Below are 13,422 nucleotides of genomic sequence, written 5' to 3' on the forward strand. Positions count from 1 at the left end.
TCTCTTTCTATGAACGTTTCTGTCCAGGTGATGCATTTATGCGAGCTCTTCTTCTTCTGCATTGCTTCCTTGCCAATACCTTGATATGTGCAATGATGAAGGAGTAATGATACATCAGGGAAGAGCAGCACACTGGAGGGAGGCATGCCAAGTCATTTCAGCCGACTTGGCACTCAGTCAGTGTTGGAAATAAAAATACAAGTCTACCCTGCAGCTTTAACTGCTGGCTGCTCACTCTTTCTGTGTGTGTGTGTGTGTGTGTGTGTCTCTCTCACCATCTCAACCCTCCTTCCCTCTTTCTCACCAGCTATTACAGGATCAGTGGGTCAGATCGCAAATGTACATGTCAGCCAATTACATATTCACCTTGGATGGTACTCTCCATTGAAGGAGAGAATTAAATGAGTTGAACAATATAGATGATCTTGAGTGATATTCATATTCATCTCTGCTGTATTCAGAGTCACACTGCTTCAAGAGAAGTGTGTCCTTTAGTTCAGGGCTATCCCACTCTCCACCTTTGGTCGTCATTCTCGAGGCTGGGGCCTTAATCTTGGCTTCCTGTGAGACTCAGTTAGTGGTGTGACTGTGACTCAAGTCCTTACCAACTGATGAGGGACAGTTCAACTGCAGCCAACTGGACATACCAGCTGGTTCTACTTGATGTCACTATTCTACAACACACGCAAACTAGACAATGGAACTCGTTGGATTCAAGCAGGAGGGTAATCAGTCACTGTGCAACAAATGTTTGTATTATCAACCTTTTACATTTAAATCACTTGTTGCCCAAAGTTTAAATTCCATCTCACGCCATTCTGGCATCACTACAATATGAAAATAAAAAATGATTTTCTGACATTTTACTGATGTTGAACATCTGGGCTCAAACACCAAGGACTTCTGTGCCTCTAGCTGCTGAAAATATAACAATGTAATTGGCATGGCTTATTTTGGCCTAGGAGCAACAACGGCTCAGCCGCAAAGTAGGCTGAGTAGGTCACACAAGCTCACAGAACGGGACCTAACCAACTGTGGTTCCTAACCAACTGTGGTTCCTAACCAACTGTGGTTCCTAACCAACTAACCAACTGTGGTTCCTAACCAACTGTGGTTCCTAACCAACTGTGGTTCCTAATCAACTAACCAACTGTGGTTCCTAACCAACTGTGGTTCCTAACCAACTGTGGTTCCTAACCAACTGTGGTTCCTAACCAACTAACCAACTGTGGTTCCTAACCAACTGTGGTTCCTAACCAACTGTGGTTCCTAACCAACTGTGGTTCCTAACCAACTAACCAACTGTGGTTCCTAACCAACTGTGGTTCCTAACCAACTGTGGTTCCTAACCAACTAACCAACTGTGGTTCCTAACCAACTGTGGTTCCTAACCAACTAACCAACTGTGGTTCCTAACCAACTGTGGTTCCTAACCAACTAACCAACTGTGGTTCGTAACCAACTGTGGTTCCTAACCAACTAACCAACTGTGGTTCCTAACCAACTAACCAACTGTGGTTCCTAACCAACTGTGGTTCCTAACCAACTGTGCTATTTTGTTAGTTTTTTTGCATCGTTTGTAACTTATTTTTTAAAACTCGTTTTGTACATAATGTTGCTGCTACCATCTCTTATGACCGAAAATAATTTCTGGACAACAGAACAGCGATTACTCACCTCGAACGGGACAAAGATTTTTTCTTTAACGAGTCTGACGTGAAGGATATACTGCTTTCTTGGGGACGGGCCAAAATCCCCATTCTTTGCGTGAAGAAAAGACAGAGAAAAAGGGGGCAGTGGATGGGCTGCCTTCTGAGAATTCGTAGGCGAGTGAGTAAACTTTCACTGGCATCCGTTCTATTGGCCAACGTGCAATCATTGGAAAACAAAATGGATAAGATACGATCAAGACTATCCTACAGTACCAACAGAACATTAAAAACTGTAATATCTTATGTTTCACAAGGTTGTGGCTGAACGATGACACAGATAATAGAGACCTGGCTGGATTTTCCATGCATCGGCAGGACAGAGAAGCTACGTCTGGTAAGACAAGGGGCATTGCGCAATGTCTAATATTAAAGAAGTCTCAAGGTATTGCTCGCCTGAGGTAGAGTACCTTATGATAAGCTGTAGACCACACTATCGACCAAGAGAGTTTTCATCTATATTATTTAAAGCCATCTATTTACCACCACAAACCGATGCTGGCACTTAGACCCGACTCGACCAGCTATATAAGGCCATAAGCAAACAAGAAAATGCTCATCCAGAAGTGGTGCTCCTAATGGCCGAGGACTTCAAAGCAGGCAAACTTAAATCCATTTGACCTACTTTCTACCAGCATGTCACATGTGCAAACAGAGGAAAACAAACTCTAGACCACCTTTACTCCACACACAGAGACACATACAAACCACTCCCTCGCCCTCCATTTGGCAAATCTGACCATAATTATATCCTCCTGATTCCTGCTTACAAGCAAAAATTAAAGCAGGAAGTAGCAGTGACTCGCTCAATAAGGAAGTGGTCAGATGACGTGGATGCTATGCTACAGGACTGTTTTGTTAGCACAAACTGGAATATGTTCCGGGATTCACCCAATGGCATTGATGAGTATACCACCTCAGTCATCGGCTCAATCAATAAGTGCATCGACGACGTCATCCCCACAGTGACCGTATGTACATATATCAAGCAGAAGCCATGGATTAGAGGCAACATCCACATCGAGCTAAAGGCTAGAGCTGCCGCTTTCAAGGAGCGGGACACTAATCCGGACACATATAATAAATCCCGCTGGCAAAGCGTCAATACAGGATTAAGATTGAATCCTACTATACCGACTCTGACACTCGTCGGATGTGGCAGTGTCCTCACTGACGTTTTCAACCAGTCCCTGACCGGGTCTGTAATACCTACATGTTTCAAGCAGACCACCATAGTCCCTGTGCCCAAGGAAGTGAAGGTAACCTGCATAAATGACTACCGACCTGTAGCACTCACTTCGGAAGCCATGAAGTGCTTTGAAAGGCTGGTCATGGCTCACATCAACAGCATCATCCAAGATACCCTAGACCCACTCCAATTCGCATACCGCCCCAACAGATCCACAGATGATGCAATCTCAATCGCACCTCATACTTCCCTTTCCCACCTGGACAAAAGGAACACCTATTGTGAGAATGCTGTTCATTAACTACAGCTCAGTGTTCAACACCATAGTGCCCACGATGCTCCTCACGAAGCTAAGGACCCTGGGACTAAACACCTCCCTCTGCAACTGGATCCTGGACTTCCTGACATGCCACCACTAGGTGGCAAGGGTAGGCAGCAACACATCTGCCACGCTGATCCTCAACGCTGGGGCCCTCAGGGGTATCATGCTTAGTTCCCTCCTGTACTCCGTGTTCACCCACAACTGTGTGGGCAAACACGACTTCAACACCATCATTAAGTTTGCTGACACCACAACAGTGCTAGACCTGATTACCAACAATGATGAGATAGCCTATAGGGAGTAGGTCAGAGATCTGGCAATGTGGTGCCAGGACAACAACCTCTCCTTCAATGTGAGCAAGACAAAGCTGATCGTGGACTACAGGAAAAGGCGGGCCAAACAGGCCCCATTAACATCAACAGGGCTGTAATGGAGCGGGTCGAGAGTTTCAAGTTCCTTGGTGTCCACATCACCAACCAAACCAAAGTTTGGTGGAGGAGGAATAATGGTCTGGGGCTGTTTTTCATGGTTCGGGCTAGGACTCTGGGCCCCTTCGTTCCAGTGAAGGCAAATCTTAATACTACAACATACGATGACATTCTAGATGATTCTGTGCTTCCAACTTGGTGGAAACAATTTTGGGAAGGCCCTTTCTTGTTTCAGCATGACAAGGCCCCCGTGCACAAAGCGAGGTCCATTCAGAAATGGTTTGTCAAGATCGGTGTGGAACTTGACTGACCTGCACATAGCCCTGACCTCAACTCCACCGAACACCTTTGGGATGAATTGGAACGCAGTCTGCGAGCCAGGCCTAATCGCCCAACATCAGTGCTCAACCTCACTAATGCTCGTGGCTGAATGGAAGCAAATCCTTACAGCAATGTTCCAACATCTAGTGGAAAGCCTTCCCAGAAGAATGGAGGCTGTTATAGCAGTAAAAGGGGGACCAACTCCTTTACTGCCCATGATTTTGGAATGAGATCTTCGACAAGCAGTAGTAGTGTATAATTGATTGCTTACGACTTGTAAAGTGGAAATGTATATTTAATAGAAATATATCTGAATGCTGAATCTCCAGCTCAAGGATGACAACACAACTACAGGCTTGAGATCACTCAAAGGGTATGATAATGGTTGATAAGAACAGGAAGAATTGGCATCAACATAAAGAATGCCAGAAGGATATTGTCGTGTTGAGCTTTACCTTGGGCTTCTCTTTTTTTCTCCGGAGGTGATGCTGGTGACTCATTTAGATGGAATGGCTGGCTGGGTTTATAAACCTCTCTCTGTCCTCAACACTAGACTTTGGAGGCCACCTCTCTTTCCAAGTCCATCTAACGCACACATACACAGTTAGGAACGCACAGCAGACCATCTCTTTCACCCTGGAGAACACAGGAGCTGGAGAACTTTCCTGCTTCACAATGCAGTCCAGCTGCTCCCTGCTATTCTGCCTACTGCTTGTGTCCCATGGGTCCTCAGCAGTCATCACAGGGGTAAGTGGAAGCGAACAGGTTCTTGAAGCCAACTAGTTATGAATAGATGATACTATATAAATGTAATGTTTTGTTATGGTAAGCTTGATTTGGTTGAATATGAAATAATGATCATAATTTAGAAGCCTCTTATGAAGAAACAAGAAAGTTACGGTCTGTATAACAGCATGTTTGATGTAAGTATATCACTATCAGTGCAAGCCTTGCTATACCCAGAGAAGAACGTCTGCGTTATGTTGCAGCAAGTGTAAGTATCTTTTCAATCAATGTGAGGTTAGCCAGCTGTGAGATTGCCTAGGCAACCCATATAGAAGAGCACAGTTGCTGTCTTTTAAGTTAACATTTTAAACCGTGTAACCGCAACAGTTCCTTCTGGGTGAACCAGTGTCAGATAATATGGCAAATATTTTTTTAAATGTCTCCAAGATCTATACCCATCTATATGGAATCATTTGGACAATTCATGTTCCTTGAATATGGATTTAACTAGGATTTAAAAAAAATATATATTAGTGGTCCTAGTTTTGATAACTAAAGCTAAGCTTTTGCAGAGGCAGTACAATGCAGGTACGCATTGTTGCATAGTCCCTCAGGTGACATGCAACCTGTTTGGTATTTACGTAGTTGCACTGATTCTTTTCATAAAATCTATAGTTTTAGCAGAATTTTCTAAAGCTGGGCATACGTTGTTTTATCAGCTTTCGTGACAATTTGGTATCTAATTTGGGTATGAAATATAATAGATGAAAAACTAAAAAGTGCCAGAACAGTGCAGGGATGCATATAGGGATGCTAATATGAATTGAGATAAGTACAAGCAGACGTGAAACAGAAACAGATTTTCCTCCCAGATTGTCACATTAAATCCTCCCCTCCTTCCCTCATTTCGATCCTTCATTTCATTCAAAGTGAGAGCAGTCACTCAAGTTGTTCATATCCCTGGGAGCAATTTCAGGATCCTTTTTTTAATAAAAAGCTTGCGATAACCTCCATATTATGTAGCAGCGCCAAACAGTCCAGAAATAAATCAATATCTGTACAAAGGGGTTGGCTTAGACTGAGCACTATTTGGAAAATACAAAGTCACTTTTAATGCTTCTCAGTTTTATCTAAAGCTTTTTTTCGTCTTTCAACTCTATAAAATGGTGTGTGATCTCTCCAGGCCTGTGTGAAGGACTTGCAGTGTGGAGAAGGGATGTGCTGTGCGGTCAGTCTGTGGATCAGGAGCCTGAGGATGTGTGCCCCTATAGGACAGAAGGGAGACGAGTGCCACCCCATGAGTAACAAGGTGGGCCAAGTTTTGTACATCATCTATTCTCTGTATTACCTCACACCATATCTCACTAATCAATATCTCAGTCTCCACTTAATTTGTATTGGAACAGCAGAAAGAGTCCTGATTTCCTTAAGGGATAACATTCTGTTCACAGTATGAATTTCTGTCTTTGTTTCCAGGTTCCCTTCATTGGCACAAGACTACATCACACATGTCCATGTGTGCCAAATTTGGCATGCATCACCACATCAGAGGGCAAATCAAAATGTCTTTCACCGTACAACTACTCAGACTACTACCTCTGAGGACAACCACGGGAAATGCTGATAGTCATTTTCTAGGTCTGCCTTAGTTTTTAAAATACTGTTTCCATTATATTTATTAAAGATAACATATAGACATTTTCAGATTGACTTATATTTGAAAAGAACAATTTGCTCTTCCTTCTTATAGCGGCAATCCTTAATTGAAACATTAACAAAGTTGACTCCCCACCACAGTTTCAGTAAAAAGCTGAGGGATGGGGCTGGAGAATTGCAACCACTCTCAAATCCATAGACTACACTATGGATGCAAGGACTGACAATCCATGATATCAAAATTGTAGTTTTACATTTACCTTGTTTACAAACATTGGAGTAAAACAAACTTATATTTGGGGGTTTGATGGGTACTACAGTTGAGCTAAGCTCATGAGGCATTTATACGTGTATTTTTCAAGAATCAATGGGTACATATCATTAATTTATAAGTCCAAAAATGGATGTAGGAACTAAGGATTACCCCTTTAAGATTCTGGACTTCACAATAAACAGAATACACCCACTGTAAATGCTGATGGTATCTAGTGCCATTCTAAATCAAACAAGAACAACGACTGGATCTGTACATAGGTCCACGAAATATACAGTTTCACTTGCCCAGCTTTGCAACTTTACAAACGTGAATGTTAATTATCTGCATAATTATATTTAAACCGGTATGGAATGCAATAATTTTGGGTTTGTTCGTGAAAGACAGCAAACTCATTTCAAAAAGAGCTACTCTGTTTACTATTGTGAATGGCCACTCTAACAGTGTGTGACGTCCAAAGGACATTTTATCCCTACTGTGTTGTTGTATTGTACTGTATGTGACAGTACCTTATATGCATTATGTTGTTGTTGTTGTTATTGGTGGTGGTGGGATCTGCCATTCAATCACTGGACTTCTTTCTGGGAATAAATGCAATTCAAATAAATAGGAAAAGTGTCTGATCATGTACCTCTATCAAGTGTTTTTTTTTTTTAATACAGATGCGTGTTCAGACTTCCTCAATGTCATGATGAATACTCCACATTAATGTAAAGTTATTATACTTTAATATTAAGCTAAATATAATCTCTAGGGAGACAGGGAGGAAATGCAATCAAGGAGTCATTTCATTGAAGGAGCATGTTCCTTTCTGTTATCTGCAACTAGGGCACGCACATCACCCTATACCATGTTTCTGTTGCCCACAGTTTTTACTGGTCAGGCTGTATGGGCAGGAAAACCTGTGGGCCCAAAGCATATTCGAAATAACTGACCCATACTTCACTAATATTGTAGTTGAATTTAAAGAGTTTGGGCATTTAAAGGTTAAAACAGAAAGTTCTATTCCCCTCTGACATCAGCAAATGAAGAGTTTTCTCTGTAATAGTAGGGAGCAGGTCTCCAGAAGTCTTACAGCTCTGACAATCTGTCATTGTCAGGCTACATTTTACAGTGCATTTATTCAAAGCGCAAAGCTATAATTAGATTTGTCCAATGGTTAAGGGGACCAACGTTCGTTGACTCCTATTAATCTAATTATTTATTCATGGGAAACTGTTATTCAGCTCTAGTTACATTTCAAACTAGTTTCACAGTATTGATATAGATTAGCTTCTTAACGGGGCAATCTCCCAATGTCCCAAATATTGGATCTCATCCACAGTCCAGTGATCAAAATGACGTCTTTTAGACGTCCATGGATGTCGGCGTCAGACGGTGCTCACTGGGAGTACACTAGCACACACAATGTGGTCACTGAGCTTTGCCATTTCAATGTAGGTATATTCAGACAAGGGCACCATAAAACTCTATGCAATAACACAGATTTCATCCTAACTTCCTCTAGGGATGAAAAGTAAATAACAATATGGCCGTGTAAAGGCTCTGCAACATTTTTCATGAGCACAGTAAAGAGGCAGAGAGAGTACTACTGGGGCAGAACTATTGCATAAAAAAATGCTTGACCTGAAATGGTATTTCATGAGAGAATTCAACAGTGAGTAAGTGTCAGTACACTCAGAAGCCACGGAGATTCTGCTGATAGCCTTGTATGTACATGCTGGGAGTGGAGTGGAGCAGATGTCAGTATGAGGCAGGCATGTTGTGATGGTAATGGTAATGAATGCAGTGAGGCCAGGCCAGGGAGGGAGGGTGTACTGTAGGTATACTGGGATGGCTCTGCACAGAAACAAGAGCTAAGCAGCTCACACTCTATCCCACTTCAAAGATTAAGGACTCCAATTAGCTGACAGATATTCATTTACATGGCTGTAACAGAGACGAGCAGTGATCAAAATAATGACTATTATACACATTGACAACTCCATTGTGTCCTCCTCCCAGAGTGCTAAGAACCTTGGCGTGATCCTGGACAACACCCTGTCGTTCTCAACTAACATCAAGGCGGTGACCCGTTCCTGTAGGTTCATGCTCTACAACATTCGCAGAGTACGACCCTGCCTCACGCAGGAAGCGGCGCAGGTCCTAATCCAGGCACTTGTCATCTCCCGTCTGGATTACTGCAACTCGCTGTTGGCTGGGCTCCCTGCCTGTGCCATTAAACCCCTACAACTCATTCAGAACGCCGCAGCCCGTCTGGTGTTCAACTTTCCCAAGTTCTCTCACGTCACCCCGCTCCTCCGCTCTCTCCACTGGCTTCCAGTTGAAGCTCGCATCCGCTACAAGACCATGGTGCTTGCCTACGGAGCTGTGAGGGGAACGGCACCTCCGTACCTTCAGGCTCTGATCAGGCCCCACACCCAAACAAGGGCACTGCGTTCATCCACCTCTGGCCTGCTCGCCTCCCTACCTCTGAGGAAGTACAGTTCCCGCTCAGCCCAGTCAAAACTGTTCGCTGCTCTGGCACCCCAATGGTGGAACAAACTTCCTCACGACGCCAGGTCAGCGGAGTCAATCACCACCTTCCGGAGACACCTGAAACCCCACCTCTTTAAGGAATACCTAGGATAGGATAAAGTAATCCTTCTAACCCCCCCCCCCCCCTTAAAAGAGTTAGATGCACTATTGTAAAGTGGTTGTTCCACTGGATATCATAAGGTGAATGCACCAATTTGTAAGTCGCTCTGGATAAGAGCGTCTGCTAAATGACTTAAATGTAAATGTAAATGTAATACACTGTTGGCTTCTGTACATACTGCATGGTGCATGTTCTCTCTCTAACTTTAAGACCAGTTAAATACTATGGTATACGAATAATGGTCGTATTTCACATTACAGCATGGAAAAAAATAGTAATACTAAAATAACATGATTTGAGTATAATCATATTCTTGTTTCAGGGTAATACACCACATAATTTGTGCTACAGTACAGAAGGGCTACAATACACAAACAATATGGTACGCTGGAGGTAATTGGGTTTGTGGATGACGATTGGAAATGGATGTACCCATATGGTCTTTGTATTGTAACTGAACAGATACTGTCCAATAACCATTTGCTTATTGTGTATTACAGAATCAAAGCAATACTAATCATTCATTTGTTGTTTATTTACTCAGAAGTCCAAACAATGCAAACACCTCTCTGCAGCACTGCCACTTTTCTTCTTTTAGAGTCCCATGGTCATTGTCCATAGAAAAAAACATGTATTTGTCTATTTTACAGGGAATGTACAATGGGTTGCATGTGTCTCACCAGATTATGTCAACATCCAGGAAGAACATGAATTTGCAAATTACTGTAAAAGTAAGTTAACACTTTCTCCACACAAATAATTCTACGATTTTCTGAAAGATACAAAGTATTTTTTGTTTGTTTGTTCAGAATAAAGCAACAAAATAGCTTTACAGAATATACACACGTCATATGTCTTTCTCACAGAATTGGCATAGGCCTAGGCTATCCTCAAAGAAAATACTAATGAGATTCATAAAATATGCTAAATTATTAGTATTTGAAATCAAGATTGGCAACTTTATACACTTTCTGTATGTGCAAATCACAAAATGTGGCCTTCAACTTATGTGGAAAAATTGGACAAGCAGAGCAACTGAGAAATATCACCTATAGGCTTTAATACCAACATGACAGTTCTGTTCGTTTTCCCTTGTCTAAAACAATAGTTGAACCTATCAGATGACACAGTAAGGCTCCATAGACATAGGCGTCTGTGTGCTGAGACAACACGGGAAACAAGCTCTGAGACGGATCCTCAGCTCCTTGTTGAATATGAAACAAATAATGGGATTCGCCCCCGCCTGAATGAACGTCATCCACACCGCCGCAGTCAGGTAGACCTGTGGAATGGTGCCTCCTTTGACAAAAACTCGAAGGTAACAAGCAACAATGTACGGGGCCCAGAAGAGAAGAAACGCCAGAGTAATCATGTAATACATTTTCCCTATGCGTTTCTCCATTTTAAATTCATCCAAGACAAGCAGCCGTCTGTTTCCATTATGCGAGGCTTGCCTGATGCCCACTAATGTTGGTGGGGTGGGACCACGTCCAAATCCTGCAATCCAATTGGCAGCTGCCTGCCCAGTTGCACCTGGCCCGTGGAAGGTCCAGTTTTGGCTTATAGCTGGGACCAGCTGAGCAGGTTTCATCTTGCGGTGGTCATAAACGAAACACAGCATCTTTATGTAAACAACGTGTGTTGTTCCCACGATGACAGCCAGCATCAACATGAAGCCCAGGGTATCGTTTGCTTTCACGTATCGGTGCTCGAAAATGCATTGTTCCTCCTCATGGATGAATTTGTAGGTGCCCACGTCGAATACAGGGGGGAAAGCCATAGCGACAGAGAGGGTCCAGACCATGCAAATCACTGCCACACATGTCCATAATGTCATTCGTTTGGAATAAAACCTGTGGTGTGCTATCGCCATGTATCTGGTGACACTGACGCAGAAGAGCAGAAACGCTACATGGAAACAAAAAAGGACTGACATGAAAGCAATAATCTTACAACTTATAATGCTGTATGTCCAGGTGGAACCGTTATTGATTGATATCATCACAAAGGGAAAACACACGGTAGACCGTATTATATCTGCCAAGCACAGATCAAGTAGAAAATAATACGGAGCCTTTTGAAGGGAGCTGTCCTTCAGCACCAGCAGGGACAGCGCCACATTCCCTACAAGGCTGATGCAAATGATCAGACCGAGCGAGGCCAGTTTCACCGCAGAGGCGGTGATAGCATAATTCTGTAGTGAATGATTGCTTTCCCCAAACTCGCTTGTATTTGCCATCTATGCAACCAGGCTATTGTCAAAGCCACGTTGATTCTATATTCGCACATCAAGTTGTCCTGCTTCCTTCCGTCGAAGTATCAATGATTGATCAAAATTGCCCTGCAAAAAAATTAACATGATGCACGTTTAAGTCAAAATACCTCAGGGTGAACAGCATCTGCGTTTTAACCTATTCAGAATATAACTCATTATTCTCCTGGGTTTAAAGCATAGCCTGATTAACAAAAGCAATTGATATCCATCGAAAAATGAAGTCACCGTTTTACATTACTTTTCTTGTAATCCTTCATCTCACAAGTGTCCATTTCGAATATGAAATACACCCATGTTCGTAGTTCCATTTTCTGCTGATAGCAGTCTTCGCACACACCATTTCAAAAGGATCCGTTTAATGGGCACACATTTTAAAAAAATATCTCCATTTCCACTGATAGCGGAGGTTCTCGTTCGTCTTGCGGAATAAATAAACATACAACGGGGGACAGGCCGTCATCACCACTTCAGCACGCAATTAATAGGGCATGGTAGGCTATAGCCAAACCACTGTTCGGTCCTCTCAATCGAAGGCATGGTTAATGAATAGATCCATAATTAAAAAACAGTTGTATATAAACTATACGCCTTGGTTTGTATTTGTGGAAAAGAAGTATACTATTTACGTTGCCAAACGAGGTTGAATCGGATGAGGTGGAGAGCGACAACACTGAACAGCCCCGGCTAATCTCGAGAGAGATGAGATGTAATCCACGTCCTCAGATCAGAAACGGAAACGTTTCTCCCCCTGTGCGTGTACACTATTCTGCGATACATGGAATCATGCAATAATTGGATCCTGTCTCATGCATTCCTCAGGCATGCTTTTTCATGTAGCCTATAGAAAGCCTTGTCAAATGCAATCGTTTCGGTCGGGGGGCTCCGTTACTTTTACGCTGAGTCAGCTTTAAAGGCACAGTCTCATACAACCAACCTAACCTAAAATGCAATGATCATCATCTCATTTAAAAATATACTGTAAGTAATTGAGTGACTTCATAGTCATACAGACAGACAGGACAGGTGCATTATGAAAATGCTACCAAGGGTCACAGAGATATAGTTCTATTGACCCATGTGTTTGAGTTACTATCTCATCCAAGTGTATGACTCTTCTGATTGCATTTACTATTTAGTAAGTTACTACAGATGATCCATGACTCTTATCCCCTGAACAGACATAGCCCACTGGGCAGACACTGGTTGAATCAACGTTGTTTCCACGTTATTTCAATGAAAGGACGTTGAATCAACGTGGAATAGATGATGAATCTGAGCCCAGTGGAGCAAACAGTAGGCTATTGTAGCCTATATAGAAATACTTTATTCCTGTTTCTACTTTTTTAGTCACATATATTTCCAAATGCAGTCCAATTTTGACTGGTCAATATGCAGGATAGGCTTACACAACTTTGCCAACATGATTAGTTGGCACTACCAAGTAGGCTAGGCCTATAAGACTACCAACAATTTTTGTAGCCTAAACATTTGAAAAGCTGTAAGACAGAAGCCCACATATTCCTATCACCAATTATATGTGATATGTTAGAGACATATCCATCTTATTTAACAAACTGTATGCACATAATATGGCACAATATGATATGTGGCAACGGTACACATTATGTCTATGGAGTTGATAACACAAATCTAACAGCTGTGATTCACCAGTGCCCTCTGCAGGCAAGGCATTTTAGTGCAGGAGTCACAGAAATGCAGGACTGTATTTAAAAAAAAAATCACCTTTATTTAACCAGGTAGGCCAGTTGAGAACAAGTTCGCATTTACAACTGCGACCTGGCCAAGATAAAGCAAAGCAGTGCGACAAAAACAACAACACAGATTTACACATGGGATAAACAAACGTACAGTCAATAACACAAT

The 13,422-nt window shown here is 42.4% G+C and overlaps 2 protein-coding genes across 2 annotated transcripts; one reads left to right on the forward strand and one right to left on the reverse strand.

Annotated features, from left to right (window-relative positions):
• Positions 1 to 4,560: 4,560 nt before the first annotated feature.
• LOC129815015 (toxin MIT1-like) lies at positions 4,561 to 6,382 on the forward strand. The gene is made up of 3 exons (XM_055868264.1): positions 4,561 to 4,716; positions 5,879 to 6,004; positions 6,172 to 6,382. Exons 1-3 carry the CDS (start codon positions 4,645 to 4,647, stop codon positions 6,295 to 6,297), a joined length of 324 nt encoding a protein of 107 aa, XP_055724239.1. The 5' UTR covers positions 4,561 to 4,644; the 3' UTR covers positions 6,298 to 6,382.
• Positions 6,383 to 9,777: 3,395 nt separating this feature from the next.
• gpr27 (G protein-coupled receptor 27) lies at positions 9,778 to 12,441 on the reverse strand. The gene has a single exon (XM_055868263.1). It carries the CDS (start codon positions 11,500 to 11,502, stop codon positions 10,381 to 10,383), a length of 1,122 nt encoding a protein of 373 aa, XP_055724238.1. The 5' UTR covers positions 11,503 to 12,441; the 3' UTR covers positions 9,778 to 10,380.
• Between the last annotated feature and the right edge of the window lie 981 nt (positions 12,442 to 13,422).

Source organism: Salvelinus fontinalis, chromosome 18 (genome assembly GCF_029448725.1).
Source record: "Salvelinus fontinalis isolate EN_2023a chromosome 18, ASM2944872v1, whole genome shotgun sequence".
Taxonomy (NCBI): domain Eukaryota; kingdom Metazoa; phylum Chordata; class Actinopteri; order Salmoniformes; family Salmonidae; genus Salvelinus; species Salvelinus fontinalis.

What these genes read in the sequence shown, in the direction of transcription:
- gpr27 (XM_055868263.1), bottom strand. Translation starts at nt 11,502, where the DNA reads ATGGCAAATACAAGCGAGTTTGGGGAAAGCAATCATTCACTACAGAAT.
- LOC129815015 (XM_055868264.1), top strand. Translation starts at nt 4,645, where the DNA reads ATGCAGTCCAGCTGCTCCCTGCTATTCTGCCTACTGCTTGTGTCCCAT. An exon ending in CCTCAGCAGTCATCACAGGG is followed by an intron (nt 4,717 to 5,878) that starts GTAAGTGGAAGC and finishes TGATCTCTCCAG; the next exon opens with GCCTGTGTGAAGGACTTGCA. An exon ending in GCCACCCCATGAGTAACAAG is followed by an intron (nt 6,005 to 6,171) that starts GTGGGCCAAGTT and finishes CTTTGTTTCCAG; the next exon opens with GTTCCCTTCATTGGCACAAG.